This window comes from Rhipicephalus microplus, chromosome 5, assembly GCF_043290135.1.
Source record: "Rhipicephalus microplus isolate Deutch F79 chromosome 5, USDA_Rmic, whole genome shotgun sequence".
NCBI classification, from domain to species: domain Eukaryota; kingdom Metazoa; phylum Arthropoda; class Arachnida; order Ixodida; family Ixodidae; genus Rhipicephalus; species Rhipicephalus microplus.
Genome location: NC_134704.1, coordinates 58,210,053 through 58,236,806, shown reverse-complemented (window position 1 = coordinate 58,236,806; position 26,754 = coordinate 58,210,053). Strand labels below are relative to the sequence as shown.

The 26,754-nt window shown below is 45.1% G+C and overlaps 2 protein-coding genes across 2 annotated transcripts in view; one reads left to right on the top strand and one right to left on the bottom strand.

Annotated features, from left to right (window-relative positions):
* The first annotated feature begins 721 nt into the window (after nucleotides 1–721).
* On the top strand, nucleotides 722–10,644 carry LOC119173442 (defensin-like). The gene is made up of 3 exons (XM_075895531.1): nucleotides 722–1,127; nucleotides 4,104–4,201; nucleotides 9,666–10,644. Exons 2-3 carry the CDS (start codon nucleotides 4,105–4,107, stop codon nucleotides 9,776–9,778), a joined length of 210 nt encoding a protein of 69 aa, XP_075751646.1. The 5' UTR covers nucleotides 722–1,127; nucleotide 4,104; the 3' UTR covers nucleotides 9,779–10,644.
* Nucleotides 10,645–11,374: 730 nt separating this feature from the next.
* The window catches only part of LOC119173854 (nose resistant to fluoxetine protein 6-like), a 45,759-nt gene continuing 30,379 nt past the window's right edge, over nucleotides 11,375–26,754 (bottom strand). Inside the window, exons 13-16 of the mRNA XM_075894501.1 lie at nucleotides 25,105–25,225; nucleotides 24,326–24,515; nucleotides 21,051–21,193; nucleotides 11,375–11,695 (exon numbers count right to left, since the gene is read on the bottom strand). Coding sequence (XP_075750616.1) covers nucleotides 11,441–11,695; nucleotides 21,051–21,193; nucleotides 24,326–24,515; nucleotides 25,105–25,225 — 709 coding nt within the window. The 3' untranslated portion in view covers nucleotides 11,375–11,440. The remainder of the gene's footprint in view (nucleotides 11,696–21,050; nucleotides 21,194–24,325; nucleotides 24,516–25,104; nucleotides 25,226–26,754) is intronic.

The window sequence follows — 26,754 nt, the reverse complement described above, 5'->3', positions numbered from 1 at the left end:
CCATAGCCGCAAGGAACATTCGTAAACAAAATACATATATATATATATATATATATATATATATATATATATATATATATATATATATATATATATATATATATATATATATATATATATATATATATATATATATATATATATATATATATATATAAGAGCAACGTAGTTGATGTTCTGTGCAGGTATGTCTGCGCCATCGCCTACGACACAAACGTCAGTGTTTTCGTCTTTTCAACGACTGTACGTCACCGGTGACAGGATGCTTCCAGTACGTTACGCATTTCCTTTAATAGAAGAGCGTGTCGCCTTAAAGCGTACTTCTGTTTCTTTTTTTTTTGTTTTTTCAATTCATGAAGGAGAACGATAACGAAACAACGCAAGTAAATCGACGAGAAATATAGCGCACGCTAAAAAAAATGTGAACGCTAAAGTTGCTCTTCGATTACGCTAATGCAGGGGCACGCATACAGCAGCACACACTGGTACACCCCTTGGGCACGCCGTTGCAGTTTTCTGGCCACGAGTGCATGGTGGCCTGATCGGTTCTTACGCTCTACGTTGAGTGACGGTGACGACGCTCATGTCTCTATTTTGGGGTCAACGTTGTTTGCGCTACTCACGCGACAAGTACAACGGACGCGAGGGTTCCCGTACTCTCTCTCACCAGCTCGGTCCTGGTCGCAATCTAGCACGTGGGGTCGCCACGTCCGCCTCCGGTTGGGAAGCCCTGCACCCCCCTTCCAAAACATCGTTGTCGAAGGACGTGCATTTGTGAGATCCCGTGGCGGTGGCTGAGAAGAAAGAGAACAAGAAAGCGCCTACACCATTCCCACCACCACCCACCCACTCACTCATTGCCTCATGTTTTCCCGATCGTGGTGACCCATTGATCACATGAAGGCGCCCGTGTTTTCTACCGTTGCGCCCTGTTCTCTGCCACCGCTACCAAGTGACGCTGCAGGATTTCCCCTCGACCTGTTGCCGTCAACGAGCTATAGAGTGTGCTGGGAAAGTTTTAAAGCCTACTCCTCGGTCGGGCTTCGTGACACTCGGTTTGGTTCAGAGACTCGAAGCGCGAGAGAGGACTAAGAAAGACATCACTCCGCATCCTGCCCTCATTTCACGTAAGTTGAATGCGGCATGTTTTCGATGGGAGGGGCCACTTTGTATTTCATTTGCGTTCAGGCATGACGCACGCTGTTTAAATGGGGCCACCATACACATAGACTGGCAAAGGAGTGTTAATACAACCAGTTATGACTATTGTGTTTGGTTCTTCGATTATCTTGTCAGGTTGTCTACGGCCTGACAGAGTAGCAATTTTGCGAAAGGGTTACGTTTGGCTTTTCTGAACATTATGGGTACGTACTGATGTGCTCCCGTTTATTTAAGATAATCGAATATAAAGCGGAGATTTATTTACACTTGTTGCTATTATACAAGGACACTCCGTCACAGGGCTTGTTTCCCACTCAGCATGACTTATTTTCGCTAAGTAGGCCATAGAGTTTCTTAATATACACTAGAGGGGACTCTGGCGCTGGTGTCTATGGGAGCTGCCACGCACGTGGCAGCTCCCATATGTGCTCCGCCCCATTTTTATTCTTCTAAAATGTGCTCCGCCCCATTAATGTGCTCCGCCCCAATAAAAATGTGCTCCGCCCCATTTTTATTCTTCTAGTTGCTTCAATCTCGTGGTTCGGCTCTGCGGTTATTACCTGCCCTAAATAGACATAGGCTTTTACAACTTCAAGTGCCCTATTACCTATCTCGAAGCGCTGCTCCTTTTCGAGGTTGTTGTATATTACTTTCGTTTTCTGCAGATTAATTTGAAGACCCACCTTTCTGCTCTCCTTGTCTAACTCCGTAATCATGAGTTGCAATTTGTCCCCTGAGTTACTCAGCAATGCAATGTCGTCGGCGAAGCGCAGGTTACTAAGGTATTCTCCATCCCTAACAGTTCCCATTCTAGGACATGAGTTTGGTATAAGGTGACGTGAATTTACGACTAAGGTAAATGAGCCGTCCAAACATAATAATCAAAATATGTGTGTCCTGTAAAACATGCCTACATGCTACGCTCATAGAATGCTCGCGGCCGTTTCGCTAGCTTATGCGAAATTTGGTATTACGTGGAGAGATGACACATCGAGACATGATATTTATGGCATGGAAGTTATGTACGGAATAATTTACGTCCATCTCGTAACGTTGTGCTCGATTTAAAGTGACATATCAACCTTCCTCATTCGTGCTTCGCTTATCGTCGATTCCCACAGTACGTAGGATCTGCCAATTTTTCTAAACCACTTGTGCCCATTTTTGAAGACGAGACCTTTTCCTCTATGCGTTATGAAAAGGGCTCTCACGTGTGCAGCGGCACATAGTCCTCCGTTTTTATAAACACACACTCTTGGCCCGATGTCTGTCCATTAAGACTGTATACTGCACGTTGTTTGCGCAATCTCAGTTGCGACGTAGCCGTTCAATATAGCTAAAAGGCTATAATTTCGCCCTTGTCGCATCCAACTCCCTCAGATACTGACCCAACTACTAAAGCTTGCCTTCCCTAAATGGAGACAATTTCCTCGCAATTTAATGCTTTTGTCAATGTGATGTATATCTAAGTAAAACACGAGAGCAAACAGAAGAACAAAAATGAACTACATCCTATTAAATTGGTTTATCTTAACTTCTCCGTTAGTGGCTGTCTGGTGCTGTTCGACACCTGCATTGGGGTTTTGTACGCAATCAGGTACGTAGCACCACAAGTGCTCGGTTGGCATCTGCTTGAAAACTCCGCGCGCTCAGCAACAGAAGGCGATAGTATGAGCTCTCCAAGAGCGAACGCCGAACTTCCGCCCCGACAAAAAAAAAAAAGGAAAAAAAGAAGAAAATGTTACGAACGGCCTCTTCCAGTTTCTGGCCGACGTTACGCTCCACTGAGCACGACTGCATTACAACTAACGAAAAGTACGTGCGAGAACAGTCTCACGAATGCAGAAACGCGTTGTGCCTGCCGGCCAATTACATCTGAAGTATGTCGAATGCGGCAGCACTAATGTGCAAAAGTGGGGCCTCCGTACGGCTACGTACGGCAAACGTTTACACGACAGCACCGCATTTCGTTTTTTTTTTTCTTGAAACACGAGGTTCCTGATGTATGAAATGGTTCACGCTGTATGCTATAGGCATTATATCGTCTAGCTACAGATGAATAGCGTATTACCTCATCCTATACAGTCATTCGAAGGCAGAGCTCGGCTAGCTAGCTTACTCATCACTCGGTGCCTAATCCTTATTAAAGTATAATAAAGCTCGTCACTGTTTTTTGGGGAAGGTATCTTAGGCCCTCCCTTATGATTACAGTGACGGCTTTGGTTCTGTTCACTACACTTCGTGTTCGACATGGAATTTGCCTACGTGGTCGATTTGACTGTAAAGATCACGCTCCTCTAGAGCACCCAGCCAGTGACTCCAGCTGCTTTTTTTCGGCAGGAATATCTACAGACCGACGCCGCAATCATACTAAACATGATTATACTGTATGATAGGCCTTTGTGCTATACTTTAAACATGAATGGAAGCTTGTAGACAACGGTAGGTAGAAGCAGCGGCCAACAACAGTGGCGACAATCACGCACTCCGCTGCTCTAGACAGGTCTGATTTTATTTGTACAGACTGATATCTGAGGTCTGATTTTATCGGTACTGTTCAAGGAAACACTCGCTTGGAGGGCATGTGCGGATTTCACTCCCTTGCAAAAGAACAGTGGCTTACATTCGCATAATTCTGCTGCATAGCAGTTGACGGTTCTGACTCCTTTTGACCGACCAACGCCATGTACAAGGTATTCACAACCACTTGCACTCTGAGCGCCAACGATACGAAAGATGGCTATTCGAGTATTCCCTCTGATTCCCTTCAAAAAAGGATCGTACTGTACATGTTGGTGACGTGACAGAGTGTATTTAAAACAACCTTAAAACGTTTGCAATTTATAGCAAGAGCATGTACAGCATGCTCGCATGTCTTCGTACGAAATTTCAGAAAGACACGACGCAATGCTTTCATTAAAAAAAATATATATATATTACAGGATGAGGACCTACTTGCTGACTTTCGTGTTTCTCGTGTTTGCCTTCGGCGCTTTGATGGACATGGCAGCAGCATACGAAGTGACCCACTTCGACATAGGTAAGTTGCAGTAAGCGAAAACTCAGTATAATAACTTTGCCCCTTATAGATATGACACGTTCAATCCCATCCCATTCTACTATCTCGTAATCCAGCTAACGAGTAAGAGTACTATAAAGCTTGTAATTATGAATGGTCAACTAACCCAAAGCAACGCCTCGCTGAGTGATAGCGCTTCTAGTGTAATGAGTATGTGGCGAGACGGGACTTCGGGCAGACCAGAAATGTACCGCATGCCATGATTTGTGAAAGCTGTAGCAATAAATATAAAAAAGGGTTGAAAACTTCACACTTTCTCGCTATTATTATTATTAAACTCCTGATAATTATTGTTTCCCGAAAGAGTGAATAGATTTGTGCTGGCTCAACTCTGAGTATTTTTTTCCAACTGTTATTTTGACCTGTCACGCGTCACATACGCCGTACTTCGTATGCGCCTCAATTTATTCATTGTCAATACTGTCACTATCAGCTGGGAGCATGTCAGGTACACGAAAAAAAAAAGCGATTACAGCATGTTACAGCAGTTACTCGGTCAGTTACCTTTCAAACGCTGCGTTTAACGACTTTTAAGCGAACTTTATTATATGATAATAAGTTGTAACAAAGAAAGAAAGAAAGAAAGAAAGGAAGAAAAAAAGAAAGAAAGAAAGAAAGAAATGTGGCGACATCCTGAATACATGCTCATATAATTTTGGCATCGTAATCAATATAGAACGATAAAGGTATTCTGCACATGGAAGCTATACACTTCGTATCATGCTTTAACTAACATTTTACAATATGCACTAGCGGTTGTCCTAGATACGCGTATCGCTGACTTTTTACCTATATTCGTCGAAGTTCAGGCAGAAATTCCTCAATTCAACTTGACCTACTTTTCCTCGAAGTTATGCCGAGATGGCTTTGTTAGCGCTATATCAGATAGAGATTGGGCATCTATTATATTAATGAGAGAGCCAGAACTAGTTCTTGAAAGTTTTTGTTCCATATTTTTAGAAGCTGTCCGTACTAACACAACTACCGTCAAATACAGGAAACATTTTAAGTTTACACGCAATCTATAAGTAACCAAAGGTCTGTTAACCAGTATGATAAAAAAAAATTATGCAGAAAGACTAAAAAAACCTTTTAATGTTCGTTTGGTTGCTCGATATAAATCGTATTGTAATGTGTTGAAAAACTTTTTTAAAGACGTCGAAACAACTATATTACGAAAATGAATTTGCAAAGCATGAGAAACAGTAGAATCTACTTGAAAATTTATGAATTTCCCGAAGACTGATGATACATGCAATGATATAAATTACGAAGGGAAATTTGTAAGCGAGGCTTCTACCATAGTCAACCATTTCATTGACTATTTATATGGCATATACGATAGTTGTAAAACAGCTTCTGCGTATCTAGCTGACGACATGATGTAATCGCTATTTTTTCCTATTTTGCATAACCGACGATGAAGTGTGCTCTGTTTTGTTCGCTCTAAAAAAACACCAGTGCTGCTTTAGGCATCATTTCTGTTTTCCAACTGAAAATTGTTGCACCTTTCGTTTTTGAGACACTTTGCCTTATAATTATTCACATTTTCAAAAGCGGCGTTTTTCTTAGTTCTCTAAAAAAAAAAGGCAGCGACTATTTCAGTATACAAGAAAGATGATAAATGCGACGCGTTTTATTATAGCCCTCTTTATATTCTATCATCAACAAGTAAAATTGTAGAAACATTTTTTTGTAAACGAATAAATGCTTATAAAGAAAGCTAAATTGGTTAAATCCCTGCCAATGGGGTTTTCGTACGGGAAGTTTGACTAGCTTCACTTTATTATCGCTAACAGACTACATTCGTCACTCACTTGGCAATGAAGATTTTGTTGCATCTCTTTCCTTATACTTTACTAAAGCTTTTACTACCATTATTCATAACATCCTTATTATAAAATTGGAGACATTTGTCATTACTGGTCCCGTGCTAAACTTCTTTAGAAGTTACTTTTTTAACAGATAGCAAACAGTATATACGGGTGGCATTTATTCTAATAGAGAAATTATTAACCGAGGTGTACCGCAGGGATCTATACTTGGTCCCTTACTTTTTATTTATTTATTTACTTTATTTATTGATGATGTACCATCACATCTTAGCTCTTCACAGTGTGTGCTGTATGCAGATGACACTACCATCGCATTATATGATAAATCTCTATCCAGCATAATCTCTGAACTTAATAGTGAACTTTAACGAATTGTTGCCTGGTGTCTTACAATTTATTATTCACCAACCCTAACAAAACGATATTCGTGATCATTAGAACTGTCCAAAGAATACTACGAAGTAAACCTGATTTGGTTAGAAATGGTCATATCATCTCAGATTTGAACTCTACATCTTTACAATAAATTAAACTAGATTGTAACCTTAAGTTTTATGATCATATTTTTTCTGTTAAACACAAATGTTTATGTACATTCGGCATAACAGCTCTAATAAGATCAAAGTCACATTTTTTAAAGGTGCGTTACCATCATTATATTTTGCCTTCATTCACAGTCACAGCATCTACGGCAATGTATTCTGGGGTAATACATATTGTTGCCATTTATCACCTATTCAGCACTTACAAAACCAAGCCAATCAAATCATCACTAATAGCAACTTCTTTACCAAAGCGTCTCCAGTACTTCACGACCATGCCATATTACATATATCAGGCTTGTTTAATTATTATCTCACTATTATATTTTATAAACCTCCTAACTAACAGCTCTCATACGAGTTTATTCATACTAGTTATCTTACTAATGAAAATAATACCAGGTTTGCACTCAACTCTAACTTTCTCTTGCCCGTTATACTATGTACTAACTACGGCAAAATGAGCTCGACATCCATTGCCATAAAACTTTGGAATGTTTTACTTCTGGTTATCGAAAATTCATCATCTTCTCATCAATTCGAATAAGGAATTGAGCCTTTTTATTTAGAAATGTAAACTTATGCAATTCAGTATATCGCTACGTATATAAGTTGTCCTTTCTGATCATCACAATGCGTCACTTGTGTTACAAGTATTTTGTTAGTTTTTTCTCCTCAGTTTTTGTACTGTACCAATGTGTTTAAACCTATGTATATAGTTTTGTATATTACTTGTCTTTTAATTATATTTTTTACTGCTGTTCACATGCTCACAATTTTTCTTTCCTTTTTAGACTTCTTGTTAACTATTCTTACCGAGGGTCACGCTGCAGTCTGCGACTTTGGGACCCTCGTCTGTATATTTCATCTGTAATAACATTTAATTGTGTGAGAATAATATTTGACGAACTGACTAAAACTAGTGCGGCCAATTATGGTTTATGAGGGCACAACATAGTTATATCTGCACGCTGCGACACCAATACCTATCAAGGGCACCAATGATGTCGCCTTAAATTTCGTCCTCCCCGAATGTAGTTAGTTCTCCTTGTAGTGACAAAAAATGCATAAATACGGAAGCACGTTTGATAATAATCTTATCGCAATGTGCTACACCATTTTATAATAAGTTATAACACATCAGTCCTCGCTTGTAAACTGTTTGTGCTGTATACTGATATCGCTACATCATTGGAAGTGAGTGTGAGTGTGTACAAATGAAATGCAAGAGAATCCCGTATTTTGTCGTGTTGCTGAGACTAAGCTTCAATGAACCCTATGTTATCTGAACGTCTGCGCGTTTCAATGCTTTTTCTCTAGCGTTCTTTCATGTATCGTATAGAATTTCGCTGCACAGTCTCTTTTCAGCCTGTGGCCTTAAATAGAGCCGTGGAGGTGGCTGACAGGCGTGGCTCGATAGAGTAACTCTCCTTGTAGACAACTTTAGGGTCAATAAATGTTTCTCGCCAGTCATCGCCATCCTGCTTATGCATCTGTTCTTTTGAAAGAATGCGCTGCCACGTTAAAGACCGGGACACACCTCATGTCTAACTTTCCAGCACACACATATTATTAGACGAACGTACGTGCGCGCGTATACGCGAACAGAATATGGGGGCATATGTATGTGAGCGCCATCTTTCCTCGCGGGGACAGCAGCGGCTTGCCGTAACGGAATACTGAATAGGTGAAAAAATTATCACCACCCCAGGATTCCGTACAAATGGTTAACCAGCGAAACTTGAAACACGGGGCCTGGTGTTCAGCAGAGCGTTCCACCCGACGCTGCACAGAAGCTTTGTACAATTATTGGTTACAGGTTCGTGCTTCTTAATGAGATTTGACCGATCTTCCACTGGGGTTTACCAAAGTGTTTATTTCACATGCCGCACATTGTGTCTTGATGATAACGGTCATGGAGGAATTTAATGAGTGGTTAAATGCGCCTCGCGATGCGTTAATCGCAGTGGCTTTCCTCGAACAACAGGCGGTCACAGACATCGCAGCTGAAGTGAATGTGCCGCTGGAGAAATTCCCGCTGAAAGCAGGCGTTCGCCAAAGCGAACGCACTGCCGCAATCGTCACGTTGACGCTGTCGTGCCCGCAACAATGCTTTTTCTACGTGGCAATGTTGCAATGGTTTGACATCGCAAGTAAACTCGGCGGCGTGGTTTGCAGCATCTGCCCACCGCTGACGCTTGCATTGCCGTTCGCAATTAAGCGCTGCTTGGAAGGCTGCCGTATCACCGGTTTCTGTCAGCCCTCGGCCCCCCGGGCCTGTTTTTGGGCTCGTACTGCACCATCGGACCGGATGATTCGAGCTCATGTTTCCGCTGTCGGCGCTCTTCAAGGGTTGTTCGTGGCTTACCCATGTGGGAGGTCCCAGTATCGAAACGGATGCGCGTGTGTTTGGCACCCCGGCTGCTGACGGCATGGACAAGTCACTCACATCGCAGCCAATGGCATGGTTGCTTGAGTAAGACACTGAAAACGATGTAACTGATAGTGCAGCCAATGAAGACCGCTCGTGACACCGATTGTGAACAGTTTTTTGTGTCTCTTAGTCAATACAGCTTCCGCTATAAAAATTATATTTGACAAAAAACTAATTATCATAAAGAACTTTGGGTTCTACACAACAGAGACTTAATTGAAATGACCATTCTGGTAAAGTTACAGTGTCGCCCTGCAAACCACTTAGCTTTCCAAACTGTATTATTTTACAAAAGGGCCCCGTCTATTTCAAATGGGCGATGTTCAATTGTCTTGGGAACCCACAAACCTTGTAGTGCGATACCGAAATTTCGCCGAACTGTTACAGTACGTCTCTGCTGTATAGATGCGGACAGTCGTTTTTGATAACTAGCTAATTTCAGAAGATATGACTTTTTCGCCTTTGTCCTAATCACTTAGGCAGGATGCCCCTGCTGCCGCCAAGAGATGGCGCCAGGTACAGATCTCCCTCCTCCCTCCCCCTAATACTGGAAATTTGGACTCGAAGGGTTGCAGCGGTGCAGTGAGTGAACACTTTTGCATTACTTCGTGCAGGTCTTGGATGCCCGAATTCATTGCTGACTTGTTCCCAAGAATGCCGAAGTACTTACGGTCATAGAGGAGGATACTGCAATGGGCCGTTCAACATCGTCTGTACCTGCACCTAACCGGACATCAAAAGGGACTTGCTACGCGACCACTACGTCACTATTCGTGATCATCACAATCATGTCACAATTCGAATGATCATCACACGAATGGTGATTGCGTCACTATTCGTGTTCAGAGTCTTTTTAAGGGTCACCGACTGATGTGCTAATTGACGTGGTATATAGCTAAGCATTGTACCATAAAAATGGTCTATTTCATTACACTACCTCAATATTATTTATGGACGTTAATTTATCCTATGTCAGGAATAAAGGTTCTTTGTTACAGGTAGGTTTCTCTAGTGAACCCCAACTGATGTTTCTAGCTAGACGCGCTTTTGATGTGGTTGTATGCAATATGTGTGGATATGTGGAAGTGATTATACTTCGCGTGTATCATAAGTTCTTTCTTTTATCTCTTTTTCTTTCTTTAAATCTTGTCCTTGTGCTTCGCAATGAACACAAACATTTTCGGCTACCTTTTATTGTTTTTCGGAGCCGTGGAATTCATGCGACACCTATTGTTCTTTTTCTTGTTTGGGGAGAGGGTAATGCCACGCTGTGTTGGTGGCAGAACAAGAGAGCGAAGAAGTGATTGGTTGCAGTGGCTGAGTAAACAGTCGTTCGCTTCGAGTCCCTGTTTGTCGTTTCCTCTTGCGACAATAGTATTAGCCATGAATCGCTACGGCTGTAGTACAACAATTTTTTGTCACTGTCGTGTACAGTTTAGTTTTTGAAATGCTTTGTTAATTAGCTCTGAAGTAGGACTGAATGATTTTGAAGCATCTGGCACTGCAACATCATGTGAAAACAATGTGTTACTCAAAAAATTAAGTTCATGTTTATAAACAGCGCATATTAAACATCATGCGAGACTTGAATTATTTGTCGGGCCACTGTGTGACTTTAAATCATAGTTGAATACATCAATAGACGAACGGAATTCCTCATGTACATTGTTTACTCTCAGAAAAACTTAATTCAACGTCTCAATGACGCGAAGTGTTACGTTAGGGAAGCCTGGCATTTAGAAAAAAAAAGTAAGAATAGCTTCAAGTTCGAGCACATGGGCGCACATCTGACGTTGTCATCAATATATTTGAAAGAAAGGCTCTAGCAAAAAAAAATAAGATGGGTTTTTCAAGCTCAAAAGTGTGTATCTACATTTTCGAACCAGCAAAAATGGTCGAATAATATGACAGCTCATTTCAGAAGAGAGATAAAATTCGAGGAATTCATAGAGATTTCTGACTCTGATAAAACGAATATATGAAGCATAAGTAGGAGCAGTCACCTTACGTTAAAAAAAAAAAACAAAAAAACATCCGATATCTAATAAAAAGAACCCATCTATCTAATTCCTCTAAAACCTTTCCTGAGAGTTGGTACAGCACGCACCATGCGTGTGGGGTTGTTGCGGCGTGGAACTCTCACACTTGGCTGCACGGCACAACATTGCGCCACATGACACAACACATTGACATTGCGCAACACCACATAAAAACAGAACACTGCACCACAAACAAGTACACACACTCAGGACTCAGGTGGGCAAAGAGAGAGAGAGAGAGAGAGAGAAAGAATAGTGAGAAGGACAGACGTGAGATTACAACGTGAGTATTTCTAAAGTTTAATTACGGCAGCATGGTTGTAGTTGTAGTGGTCCGACATGAACTGTCGTTAAAGCCGGTACCCCTTTGCTACGGACGTGGAGTCCAGTGTTGGAGAATACGCAACTTCGTTCTCGAAACACATCTGCATTTTCCCATCTTCCGCTCGGTTTCCGTTCATGTTCGAGCCCTTGCACTCGCTCCGTTGGGGTCGGCGACGCCGAAAGAGCAACGCTTCCAAGTTTGCAGTGGGACCTTCGCACGCAACGAACATTAGGTAACTCAAGATGTAGCTCCAGATTAGCACAGCGAAGCATGACGACACCTGAAAGCGGTAGAAATGGAACAAATAGAAAAAAAAGGAACGTGGCAGATTCTTTTGTCTGGGAATCGTTATAGAACGAATGTGAAACGGTTCTTCACAGGGGCAGTTGAGCATTTGTTGGGCAGTGTGTACCCACAAGAGCGAAGGAAGGAATGCTCAAGCAACAAATGCTCATGTCATGCGAAGAACAGCAGGCAGCTCAAGCAGAAACACGCACGAAATGAGCACACGCATAACCAGCACTGACTAACAACTGTCACCGCTCGACTCTTACTTCTTCGTGTGTGAGCAGCGCGCTCTTTTCGCAAACGTGGCTGCGAAAGCTAGCGAAGGTAGCCTTTGTACTCCCTTTAACCACTGTAACTTCGAAGCAAACTTACGTTGCAAGCACAAGACGCATGTCATTCACAATCATTACGCATGTACGCGCACGAGCACCCCACGTCCTGTGCCGGCTCGCGCGCGCATCGCCCAACGCGCGCACTTCACGCCATCTCGTTACTGAAGACAGAAACGTGCTGAAGTTTCTGAGCTCTGCGCACCACCAACGGTATGTGGCGTGTATAAATAGCTCGCTGTTAGCAGGCTCCGCGACGTAAGTTTTGTGGTCTAGAGGTTTCGAGTCGGGTGCTGCGTAAATACGTCGGCGGAGCCATGGTGGAGCCCTGCATGAAACACTTTGGTGTTTCGAAAGAACGCGATAAAGCTGATCGCAGTACTCCTCGCGGGCGGTCGTTCGATGTCTCCACGGACTATTTTCTCTTACGTAGACAGTTACGTCACAATGTACTCTTTGATAGATTTATTTGGAATGTTGTTGGAAGGGTTGCTTTTAGGGCCGGGTTTATTAATATAGTAAGCTGAGCTAGTTGATAGGTGTTTGTGATGAAATTTCGTAAAGCACTCACGAATAGAACAAAGGATGAATTTTAAATTCTTTATACTAGCGAATTGTGTGCTAGTCTTGCGTTCTCCAAATGACAGTGATTATGATGATAGATCTATTTTTTAGTCTTCCCCTTGCTTTTCAAGATGTATTCATAAGCTTTGTACGAGATTCCACGATGAATAACTATGGCCAGGCGAGACACCCCGTCCGTGACGAAGAAACCAGCATATCTGCGGAGAATAAGTTTAACCTTACGAGGAAATAGAAATAAGTGAACAAGTATTGCCATATCCTAAAGTGCAATATTCGTTTGTCGTACAGAGCAGCCCTCTGCCACCGCAGCGAAGAATAAATGTGGGTCTTACGCTTGGTCTGGTGACATAATGCTTGCAATATCCAAATAACTTGGAGTCAATAAAATAAATACGTATACAAAGTAAATCAGGTATAATATATAGAGGTCTACATATCGTGCAAAACAAGGATGATTTTTGAATTCCTTATTAAAATGTGTGCTTGAAGATGGAACTTTCGATCACATAGGTGGAAAACATATTAATCGGGATGTTACTAGGCGCATCAATATATTGAACTAGGAAATAAGTCAATAGCACATCGCTAGAAAAAGCTGCAAGCTCGAAGTGAAATAATTCGGCATCGCTATTCAGGTATTTCGATAATGCATAACGAAATAACAGTAGCGTGAAGAGGAAATCAACGGGAAAAAAACAAGGCAGGATAAGGCGCCAGTTTCAAGCGTTAACTTTTTGCACATCATTGAAATATATCCGTTTTTCGAAAGTGCACAACACAGGTAGGATGCAACACATGCAAACTATCTGACAGCATTATCTAAAATCAAACATTCACTCTTTTGAAGACACATGGTAAACAAATCGGAAAGCCCTTCACAAGAGTTAAGGATAAGCTCCGTATGTCATTAGGGTAGATGCCACTTGTACAGCGCAAGAAGCTGTAGCAGTTGCCGAGAATCCTACTCTACCTCATCCCCTGATTCACCGCCTCCCTTCAGGCTCTACAGCTGAAGAGGCAGAAGAGACCGCCATAGCCCTAGCCCTCGCACAATCCAATTCACAGTACGTCTTCACTGATTATTTTTTTCTGCTCTGTAAGTCTATGCCAGAGGCACGCCACATGCCCCCCTGCCTGGCAGTTGTTGAACATCGCACAGAAATTTTACCGCGTATGGTACACCTCCCTTGAGTACAGGCTCATTAAGGAAACCCCGGAAAGCGGCTGCCGACAAATTGGCCCGAGGTTTGATCTGCCGGGCTCAGGACAGCGTCGATTCGGGCTTATCGAATGAGTGGGCACACACTTTTGCAGAGCTTCTGCAAATACCCTGTTTGAACCATCGGACTGATCCTGCTCCAAATATCTTTCTTGCGCACTTCCAACAAATCTTATGGAGACTTATCCAAACCTGCACTCCATATTCCCCTCAGTTTATGTCCCACTACCGTGGCAGTTCCCCTGATGTTTCCCTCTGCGGCGAACCTCACGCCACCATTTCTCATATCCTGTCCGGCTGCCTCAAGCTAGGAGGACTTGGAGGTCCGTCCGTCCGTCCGTCCGTCCGTCTACCTACCTACCTACCTACCTACCTACCTACCTACCTACCTACCTACCTACCTACCTACCTACCTACCTACCTACCTACCTACCTACCTACCTACCTACCTACCTACCTACCTACCTACCTATCTACCTACCTATCTATCTATCTATCTATCTATCTATCTATCTATCTATCTATCTATCTATCTATCTATCTATCTATCTATCTATCTATCTATCTATCTATCTATCTATCTATCTATCTATCTATCTATCTATCTATCTATCTATCTATCTATCTATCTATCTATCTATCTATCTATCTATCTATCTATCTATCTATCTATCTATCTATCTATCTATCTATCTATCTATCTATCTATCTATCTATCTATCGAGCCGCTTACGTCTGGGTGCTTTCGTCATCCCTCCGTTAACTTGGCGTGAACCAAAGTTAGTATGGGAGGGTAAGATGGTTGGACGAATATGAAGCGCTGGTCAAGACATGAATAATGTCACAGTGCCACTGGTATGCGAGTGTGTGCCACAGGTGATCGACACCTAGTATCTACTTAGGAACGGTAGAACACACGTGGGTAATTTTAACGCGTGAGCGTTAAGAAAAAGTTGACATCAGCAGCCTTGACTCGACGAAAGCCAATTATAAGTGTCACGATCCCAGCAAGAATCAAACTCCAGCATTCCGCATGTGCGTGACAATTGTTCTACCACATAGCCATGCCAGGTCTCAGAACTACTTTTCAAACAGACCCTAATGTTAGTGAAGCGTAAATTATGGTTGCATGGTTGGCTATCTAATTTTTTAAGCATTACATATTGTTACGAGTAACTTATTTCTAAAACTATATGCGATGCACAGAGCTCGGCGAACAAGATGGCACTAGCCTCGTAACGAGTTCATTCTCCAGTAAGAACATAATTGAGTGATTACTATTGTGATGGAAAACTACGCCTTACTAGTTCGTTTCCCTAGTGTGCAGCCAAAAGTGACCACTGTCGAAAGTTGGGGGCTCAGCCTCCCCAAACGTTTCACAGAGGGGGGGGGGGGGCGAGCGCCTTTCTGCCCCACCGGCTGATACGCCTATGGTCGTCGTCTTTCTCTTTCATACAGCAAGGCTGCAGCTGTTCTGTATCGTAACCCTCCGGCGGTAGAAGCACCGTCACGGTGTTTGAGCTACTTGCATGCGGTAGAAGGAGGGTGATAAGGCTTCAGTCGAGCTTTGTACACGGTGTCACTAGAAGCTGACGATGATGACGTTGGATCGGCTGGAACGATCTCATATGTAACGTCCGTCACATGGCGAAGGATGCGGTACGGTCCAGTGTAGTGTCACAGCAGTTTTTCAGAAAGTCCTACACGCCGAGTGGAGAACCAGAAATGGACAAGGGAACCCGGTGTAAAGTGCACGTTTCTATTATGGGAATTGTAGAGCTGTTTTTGGTGCTCTTGTGAGGCCTGAAGACGGCTGTGGGTGAGTTGGCGAGCGTAGTCGGCTCGCGCGATGGCTTCGCCGGCATATTCAGTGACCGAGGGCAGTAAAGTGTCAAAGCGTAGGGCGGGCTCCCGGCCGTGTAAAAGATTGAATGGCGAATAGCCGGCAGTGTCGTGACGCCACGAATTATATGCAAACGTCACATATGGCAAATGAACGTCCCAGTCCTCATGGTCAGCCGCTACGTATTTAGAAAGCATGTCGGTTATGGTCCAGTTTAGGAGCTCCGTTAGACTGTTCGTTTGCGGATGGTACGAAGTGTGAAACTTGTGCTTAGCAGAGCAAGAGTGCAAGATTTCATCAACAACAGCTGAGAGGAAGGTCCGGCCTCGGTCAGTGAGGGGTTGGCGTAGAACTCCATATACTAAAACAATATCGTATACCAGAAAGTCCGCCACATCGGTTGCGCAACTCGTTGGAAGTGCTCGTGTGACAGAGTACCGTGTCGCATATTCACTGGCGACCACAATCCATTTGTTGCGCAAGCTAGAGATCGGGAATAGGCCAAGCAGGTCGAGGCTAACTAGAAAAAAAGGTTCAGTGGGAACGTCCCTACCAGCTGAAAGAATACAGCTGGTGCGGAAGATGGCTTTTTGCGGCGCTGGCAGAGCTCACAAGCGGCGACGTAGCGTCGAACAAAACCGACAAGACCATGACAGGTCAAAAGAAACGACGACGTACACTGTCGTATGCGCGAGAAACGCCCAAGTGGCCCATCAAAGAAGCGTCATGAAGTTGGTTGAGGACAGTCGCACGAAGATCTGCTGGTATGACACGGAGCAAGGCATGTCCATATGGATCGAAGTTACGGCAATACAGGACCCCGTATTTGACCAGGAGCATTTGTATAGATGCGTCGTGAGGCATTGACTCATGCTTGTCAATGATGTCTCGCAGAGAAACATCCCAGCTTTGTTCGTTGCCGAGGTTGAGTTGCTGCGTCACAGACAAAAGGTCTAGAAAGGTGTCAGCATGGGCGGCTTATTCCAAAGAGTAGTGGGATAAACAATTCGCATCTTGACGCAACCGCCCTGTTTTGTACATTCTTGTGCAAGTGTATTCTTGTAAAGCAAGCTGTATGTATATTCTTGTATGTGTATTCTTGTAAACGTAGGGCCCAATGAGCGAGGCGTCCTGTGGGATCCTTGAGTGAGGCCAGCCATCAGACCGGTGGTGATCGGTGACTACACGGAATGGACGCCCGTATAAGTATGGGCAAAATTTGGCCACTGCCCGCACAAGAGCGAGACACTCACGTTCCGTGATTGAATAGTTGTGCTCGGTGGTCGATAGCAGTCGGCTTGCATAGGCTATAACACGGTCATGTCCGCGTTGGTGTTGCAATAGCATTGCTCGAGCATATGCCGTGGCCAATAGCGTCAGTGTGAACCTCGGTTGAAGCTGATGGATCGAAATGAGCTAAAATCGGCGTTGTTGTAAGGAGTGTCGTGTGCTGAGATAAAGATGAGGCTTCATCAGTGCACCAGGAAAACGGGGCGTCCTTCACGAGGTTTGTGAGTGGGCGTGCAATGATGGCGAAGTCCTTACTAAAGCATCGGAAATAGGAGCACAATCCCACAAAACTATGAACGTCTTTGTAAACTTTGTAACAGGAATGTCGGTGACAGCGCGAATATTCCCGGGATCCGTGCGGACTCCTGCGGCATCGACGAGGTGGCCAAGTATACGGTTATTCAACGACGAGCGAAGTGGCATTTCAAAGAGCTCAATTGAAGTCCGGCTCGACGAAAAACTTCAATAATCGCCATTAAAAGATCAAGATGGGAGCAGATTGGCCATTTGAACCATTGGAGCAATGAGTCCATCATTCTTTCGAATGTGGCCGGCGGATTACCGGTACCGAAGCGCATAAATTTGAAGAGATAAAGACCGTAAGAAGCGACGAATGCGGTGTTCTCACGGTCCATCTCGTCAACAGCGATCTGCAAATAGCAAGATCGAAGGTCGGTAGTGGAAAAATACTTGGCACCGTAAGGCGTCGTCGATTGTAGGCAACGGGCAAACATCTTTCCTCGTAATTTTGTTGAGTTGCCGATAATCTACACAAAAGCACCACGTTACATCCTTCTTTTTGATCAAGACGACAGGAGAAGCCCAGGGGCTACAGGAGGGCTCGATTATGTCTTTTGCAAGCATCTTTTCGACTTCCTGTGTATGACTGTACGCTCGGACGTGGAAACACGGATATGGACGTCGGTGAATGGGACTCGCGTCACCAGTATTGATGCGATGAGTACCAGCACTCATTCGGATTAAGGACGTGCTGGTGAAGCCGAAAATGTCACGATATAGGACTCCAGGACGTGACGGAGGGCTTCCGCTTGATCAGAAACAAGGTCTGATGGTACCATGCGGTCAACGTCGACGCACGATGAACGTGATAGATTTGGATCACGGTCTGAGCTGCAGCAATCGTCCACTCTGAAGGGATCAACCGTATGGTCCTGTAGGGCAGTAATTTCGGCCCGGGAGATACCTAGGGGAAGAATTTTGGCAGTGAGGGAAAAATTGACAATCGGAAGGCATGTGCGGTTCCCAACAATTGTCAAAATTGTGTGCGGCACAGCGACGCCATGCGTAAGCATCACGGCATGAATTGATGCAACCATATAATCGCCGTCAGGTACAGGTGGCGTAGAGGAGAAGTCGATGTGTGTAACACAGTTAGATGGAAGGCGTACGAAATCATTGCAGCAAAGACGGCTTTGAGGTGGGTCGGCCGGATCGGAAAGTAGAGGCATCTCAAGCTCAAGACAGCCGGCTGAACAGTCTACAAAGGCAGAGTGAGCTGTTAGAAAATCCTTACCTAGAATTAGATCATGAGGGCAATTTTCGATAACGGTGTAAAGAACAGCAGGGCTTCTATCGGCAATAGCCACACGGGCAGAGCACATGCCAATAATGGCGGCAGTTCCCCCATCGGTGACACGAACGGCTCGGTTCAGGGCGGATGTGATAACTTTCTTTAGTCGGCGACGAAGAGCAGCACTCATGATAGACACATGCGCGCCGGTATCGATCAACGCGTGCACAGGTACGTTGTCTAAAGTAACATCCAAAAGATTCCGGGTGGTCGGCAATGTTACACGAGGATTTCTTCTAGAGGTCATCGTCGATGCAGCTCCACCTCCAGAAGCTGCACTGCCTAGTTTCCCGGTCGGGGGCGCTGCGAATAGTTTGGAGAGGCAGGACGGCGCTGCGAGGGCGAACGAGATTGACGACGAGCAGGCGATGGTGAGCGGGCGTAGCGAGGTATCGTCAGAGGTGCGGTAGAATCAGAGAATATAGTCGGCATAGGGGAATCAAATGCCATGACTGGTGGACAGAAATGGCCTGGGGGGGGGGGGAGGCCTATAGTGTGCAGGTGAGCCCAGTGATTCCGGCAGTGGCGAGCGATATGACCGACGCGTTGGCAGTTGAAGCATATGGGCTTGTCGTCCAGTTTTCGCCATTCGGACAAATTGCGTTGTTGAGAGTAGTTGTAACCAAAGTGAGGAGCGGAGGGACAACGATTAAAAGGCTCGACAGAGTAGACTGGTTGAACAGTATGTAGGCCGACGTTCGATAATTCTTGACGAACGATGTCTTGTATCAGTGAGATCGTGGTCGGTGAAGGATCAGGCGTTGGCAATGGAGTGATTACTGGTTGAGCTGCCTCCACCTCGCGACGAATGATGCGGGTGAGTTGTCACATCGGGGAACTTGGCGGAAGGTGCCATCGCATGAGGAAGTAGCCGCCGTGTTCGGCAGGCGCGTGATACCGTGCGCGACGCGGCGGGTTTTAGCTTATTCTAGACGGCGGCATTCTGTCAGGACCATGTCGATGCTCGTGACATTATTAAAAACCAGCAGGTTTAAGGCACCGCCAGCAATCACTTTAAAGACGTGACTAACTTTCTCGTATTCCGACATGCGCTGGTCGACCTTGCTACAAAGCGCCAAGACGTCAAGAATGTATGAGACGTACGATTCAGTAGACGTCTGGGTGCGAGTGGCAAGAGCCTTCTTTGCAGCGAGCTGACGACCAGATGAATTGCCAGAAAGATCACGGATCTTCGTTTTGCAGAGATCCGAGCTCTCGATTTCACCTTCATTGGTTTTGAACTACGCCCACGGCGTACCGTCGAGGTGGAACAGAACATTCGCGAGCATGAGCGTGCGATCCCAGCGGTGGGTAGCACTGAAGTGCTCGTACCGGTGCAGCCAGGAGTCAACGTCGATGGCACCGTCAGCGGAGAAAGTGCCAGGACCCCACAGGGGCGCCAGGGTGACGTTGGTTGTCGACTCAGCTAGACTCTTGTGATACAGCTGTGACGTTAGGTTAACGTAATTTGTACTTAGGTACCATCCACCGAAGTTGTTTATGTTGCAGTGCCCATGACTAGCAGCACCCTCGCGAGCACCTTTGCCTCATATCTGTTTATCGCTGCTGGTATTGTTAGTACTCATGTTCCTGTTGGCATTGCTGCGCAAGAGCAAACAACTGGTTATATACACATCTGCAACTGTTCAACATATGTCTGCGCGTGCAATATTTGTACATATATTTTCTAGTGTCATTTCATAACGTGTCATTACAACCCGGTCATATGTCATCTGCATGCTTTCGCATAACGTCGAAAACGTGGTATTGGCCGAATTTGATTTTCTGTCTGTCTTTCTACTTATTATCACGCGCTTGCTTCCAAACACTGGTTGTGTTTCAATACTCACTACAGACGGCTTAAGAAACAACTATAGGTGGACAGCGGCCATATGAAGTCCCATTCCAATAGTGACGTGGATGGCAAAATAGACAGCTTCGAAATAATGGCATCGTAGACAAAACCCACGCAGGCTACTTTACTGTCCAAACAAGATGGCGGCTCAGCAAGTTCTTGGATAGCTCGGATGTCACAGTTATAGTCGTCTGCGCACAGTCGGACACTTTTGAAGGCGCTCAGCTATATCTTTTGGTAGATACGAAGATAAAAAAAGTAAAACACATCAATTACGTCTGTTTTTCTTAGCTTTATGTTCTCGACGCGAGGTGGTGTTCCATTTTTCGGACACGCGTAGGATCGGTGGTTTTCTAAGCTGTCGTCGTAGACTAGGCACGAAGCTGTCCAGAACTGTAACACAGCCACTGGCGTGCAGTATTTCTGACGCCGTACCCGTTAGGTCGACAAATACTTCGTCAACGAATATACACTCCAACCCGTCCAAAGTGAAACTCTTCTCAGTACACGAATGTATTCGAATAGTGTATCGCTGGCATGACATTCATTTCTTCGACAAAACTACCACTACTGGCTCGATAACGAGACACAGTTTTTCACCCAATTTTGAGAGAAAGCAAAAGTGACCCACTCACCAGTGTATAGTGTGAATAGAACCTTCGCTCCCTGGCGATGTTGTAGGACAGTGTTTGTATGGGCACGTGCAAAAGGTACACGCCGAACGAGAGTCGGCCCAGAGGGATCATGCCTTCCCACGACAGGAGCCGGCTTAGCGGACCTGTGAAGATCAAAAAGGGGCCAACAATGAGCTTACATAGAGTCTGTTTTCTTTAGTGGGCCAGAGCGTTAAACCAGTCAGGATGTCTATTTATGAAACGGTATCGTTGAACATGTCGTGAAAAACCTTTAATTATAACTTTAGATGCGAAGCAGCTTATGGCCGGAGGCTTGTCCCCTGTCCGTCGTCGTAGCCACGCTACTTCGACGGACAGGGGGCGTGTTGTAGCTACATTAGTACTCGGATCGATCACTAGATGGCTCAGCGATAGAGCGCATGCTTAACTCGGCCGCGTGCGCTGGTATGAGTAGAGACTACTAGCGGCGCGGCGCTGCTCTGTGTAATGAAAGCGCTTACTCCTCTTAGATGGTTCTGCGGTAGAGCCCTCGCTCCACCTCAGCATGTGCTATACTATGAGAGCAGAACATATAGTAGCGCTGCGCTGCTGTTCATAATAAAAGACTATACTCATCTCTCTCTCTCACACACATGGTGTGGTAGTATGAATGAAGACATGAACGTAAGTGAGGTGGAGGCGAGGGCTCGCAGAGCGGTTATGTATGGAAACATGAACGTCTACGGTAATAATGATGAGCACCTCTTTACAGAACTTTGTGTAGACCAATGGTAGATTCGCGTACTTCTTAATGCTCCTTGACGAGGAGATGTGTACGTTTCTTTTTTTTTCGATCTCCCTTGATTGGGGAACCTTGCGCACGCCTGTGACCGCAAGATATCATGCCAGCTAAACAAGACTGTCACAGTCGGTGACAAGCTAAGAATAAAAAGTAAAGTGTACCACTGTCCATTTGTATTAAGCGCGTCCAACCACGGCCGCTCATTATTATTACGTAAGAGTCACGATGAACCAATGACAAATTCATCAAGGTGCCGTTCGCGACAAGAGGCGGTGTGCCGCTGCACCGAGACCGTCGGGCGTCCATTCGGTTTTCTGTGTTTTCTTCGACAAGAAGAAGCTATTTCCTCCACTCGCCATCAGATTCATCGTCGTCGGCCATCATTCGATGCTAGCGTTTATGATTTTGCAGCGTTTCAGGTGCACCCGAAGCAGCAGAGCTTTACCGCATTCCGTCGGTTTGGCAGCGTGAAGCAGCAACACGGCGTCTATTATCTGGGTCACATAGGATGACCACTCTCGACGACTGTCGTCGAGGTCATTAATGTGCAGTAAGGTGAAGGCGAAGTCCGAACGTACGCGTGTGTGTTCTGTGGAATGTGCGCGTCCGTGATTTACCACCCGCAAAAGGTGTGACATCAGCGTTGCCGCATGTGCTTGCGTGAGTGTGTTATTTGGGTGTCGCAACGTGGGAGTCTTGGTGATCTTGGTGATATGCGCTGTGTTGTGCTTCCATATGATTTTTGTAAATGCGGGCGAGGTGTGAGAAAAAAGCAACCGAAAGGACCTGCCAATGTCACACAGTACGAGAGTAAGCAAACCAGGTGGGGAGAATATGCATTGGTGTATGCATTAAAAACCTCATTGTGGTCATAGTGTGTGTGTGTGTGTGTGTGTGTGTGTGTGTGTGTGTGTGTGTGTGTGTGTGTGTGTGTGTGTGTGTGTGTGTGTGTGTGTGTGTGTGTGTGTGTGCGTGTGTGTGTGTGTGTGTGTGTGTGTGTGTGTGTGTGTGTGTGTGTAATTACGTGCCAGATTAAAGTGTCTGTTACGTTAGCGCTTGTCTCACGCTCGAAGGACGAACGCCTTGCATGAAAAACGCCATCCGAGGTTCTTCAAACCGGGAAATGATGCGAGTTATGTAATATCGCTGCATCAATCGTTATCGACGCATAGATCACGATCAGTTACATCGATCGTGATCGTCACCGAAGCGACGCCACTGAAACTATTGTTGAGCGAAACAAAATTAGAAACATTTCGTTTTTTTGACATTGTATCATCATTAACTATAAAATATTAGGAAGTCTTACTTTTATATACCTATTTCAGTTTGCAAGTATTCCGTGCTTATATTACACATAGAGATAACTTGTTTATATTAAAGTCCCATGAAAGAAAAGATGGATGCATTGCACTCCCCTGTGAAAGCAAAGTTTGGCACGATATTCACTCGCATTCCTCGGAGAGAGAAGACCCCCTTGCCTACACAGACACATTCATTGAAGGTAGTGGACCCTGTTGTAGCAAAACTGGGCCCCGCTTTGAAAAAGTAAAATATTCAAGGACTTGACGGGGTGATGGCAACACCACAGAGTGCAAGTTGTCGAAAAAAGAAAAAAAAACTTCACCTACAGTTTTCAGTCGCCGCTACTATAGCCGCATACAGCGCCTTGGCGCTGTATGCGGCTATAGTAGCGGCGACTGAAAACTGTAGCTTAACAACAACGTATGCAATTACCTTAACAACAACGTATGCAATGACCCCCAATGTTAAGCACAATGCGTGCTATACGCGCTTTTATTTTGGTGAAACAAGGCGTCGAATGAAACATTAGCGTTTACCTCAAACACAATGACAAGCGTGGTGACGCGAAACGCCCATTCGTTATTTAACCCAGCACAAGAATTGAAACTTCAGATCCCTTCTCCATTTTTCGCTTTGAGTCAAAGTTGTCATAGTTACAGAAGGCAGCGAAGAAACCTGGCAGTGAAAGTTTCCTGAAACAATAGCAAACCACCTAATGAAATGTGATTATTGCCTCTGTTTCATTTTGTGAAACCGCAAAATAAGAATTTCTCAATTTTAAACATTGCGTTAAATGTGGCATTATTTGTTTAGTACAACCTTAGGTACCCTGCAGAAACACCGCCTTCGAGAGGTGTACACATTGCTTCTTCGTAGACTCCAAGATGAGTGCAGTGGGGGGTGCCATTTAAACAACAAATATATTGCTAAGGTGACGTGGAAGTCCGCGCTTTCTCAAGTATAATTAACGAGCTTCGGATTATGTATTTCAATACCAATCAAGTATTGTAAGATTATGGTTACTTGCGTGAAAATTATGGCCACTGTTTGGGAACTACTTTCTTTGTGGCATGGAGGCATGGAAAAGAAGGGCAATCAGGCCTCGTGGGTCGACCTATACTTATTCTTAGGTTGCGAGTGAATATAGTGTGCAAGTTTTCCTGCAGAGTAAATACGGCTCGTCACTCACCTGCTTTGCAGGTGGCGCAAGCAAACACGAACCAGGAGACACACACGGACCACAGAATCCGGTCCACAAAGGCGTACGCCATGCGTGTTGGCTCGCTGGCTCGGCCGTCACTTCGGTACCACAGGTGTTTCACAAAGAGACAGAAGAGGCCGCAGAATAGTGCTATGCACCATAAGATTGCCTGGAAGACCTGTTGGTTAACCATAACACCTCGTTACTTTAGAGTAGTAGACAGTCGGGTGGGTAGTTCCATGATCAGTAACTTGTGTAGCGCACCTTTACGTATGCATTGGGCTATACTAAATCTTTCGAGGCCGGTGCTTCGTGAATTGTTGCTATGTTTAAGGATGAAGCTTGTAATCTCGAAGATGGAATTTAGAGAGCAAACTCGGGGCGAAAGAAAAAAGAGGACTGGCGCTTTCCTTTGAGACACGTACCAATTAGCCCGACCTTTCGACGCTTCTTCAGCTTCTAATCTGTTGGATAACTGCATGTGTAAGCCGTACAGGCCTGCATGTGTAACTGCACGTGTAAGCCGTACCTATGCTTTGGTGCACAAGCTTCGTACCCATGCTATGGCAAAGTATGGGTAGAGTCTCTGCGCGTCATGTCATTACAACTTGGAGATTTTGACCTTGGTTGTCCCGGATCACCCACAAAATCTGCGCTCCCCTAGCAGAACGACATCGGGCAGCAAAAGAACGTGAAAATAACGCACTGCGTAAACAAAAATGCCACTGGCCGAGTGTCAGAAGTGGCGCCCAATGTTGTGTACTTACCCCGGGTAATCTTCTTGCGCCGTACTTCTGCACAGCCAGGAACGTTACGCAGCCGGAGAAGAAGCACACGGCGTGGTAGAAAGGTAGCGAGTAGTATTTATTCACCGTCTCCAGGAACTTCCTGGAGGAAACGCAACACGCCGGCAATCGTTATCTGTACAATGAAACGTATCAGGCGAAATCGGTTGCGTGGAATGTTTCAGACACACATTCCCTCGCTTAGGTGCAAGTTAAAAAACCTCCAGGGGCTCGAAACTTCCGCAGCCATCCACTGTGACATGCCTCATAATCACGAAGTGCGTAGTTCTGAGCCCGTAAACGTACTACTTCCTCTCAGTTAACCGATAGTGCTTGCCTACACGCTACCTACAATGATAAAAAAAATGCTAGCGTCATTTATAGGAACGCGATCACCAGTACCCAGTGCTCCGTTAATTAATATGTGGGATTTAACGTCCCAAAAGCACCGTATGATTATGAGAGACGTTGTATCGTGGAGAGCTACGGAAACTTCGACCACCTGAGGTTCTTTAACGTGCACCCAAACCTGAGCACATGGGCCTACAACATTCCCGCCTCCATTAGAAATGCAGTGGCACCAGCCGGAATTTGATCCCGCGACCTGCGGGGTTAGAAGCCGAGTACATTAGCCACTAGGCCACCGCGGCGGGGGTCCCCACGTTGAGTAGGGATCTGCTATAAATTTTTTTTAGTATGAAAAACACCATACTAACTTCAACTTTAAGGGCTTCGTGAACCACTATTCGGGCTTGATGAGAAAAGACATCCGGCTGAAAGGTGACACTGTTAACAACAGCTCAGCCAAGTCTTGAAGTCTTGCTCGGCAAGAAGAGATTAGAAGCCGAGCATGATGTCACCATTTCCTCAGGCGACCTCTTTTCATACATATTCCTCTGCCACTCTCTTCGCACCTGCCAGCGCCTTCTGCGTGACGTCGAACGGCAGGTGTAATCCTATTGGTCAATAGCCGCCATCAGTAAAAAGCAGTGCTTGGATTAGATATGCCCCTTGCCACAGGGTGCCGCAACGTGCTGGCGCCACGCTCCACAGTGTACTAACCTTACGCAGGGAGCCACCCTCACGCACAGGGTAATCGGAACGGGAGATAGCGATCGCGATTTATCACGAGGATCGAAGTTTATTACGCGCGCTATCTCCCGATGTGGCTCTCAGTGCGCTCGTCGGGACGAGAGGAGAGAGAAGGAGCTTGAAGCACGTGACAAATTACTGCGACTCCTCTCGTTCTTGACGGGTTCACAAATTTTCAAGTACGCAGCAATTTAAGAGCCCTAATTGTCACCCATTCCTGCATGTCAACTGACATGGTGGCACTCACAGTGAAGCGCTGTGTAAACAAGGCAAGTAATGCTAAAGAACGGGTTGAAGCGAGTGAAAAATGTCCAAAGTGATACGATCGACAAAATTAACCAGGAAGTATAACAATAATTAACTTAAAATTGATAAAAATGTTTCAGAAACAACCAAATGATTAGGGCGACGCCCGAGAAGACGCTCGACGGCTTCGCCGAAAGAGCGAATGCTCCTCTTCCTGCGCTTCACGGGCACCGCGTTACTACGTCTGATAGACGAAAGAACCGACGGAATCCGCTGCAGACGACGGGTACCTCA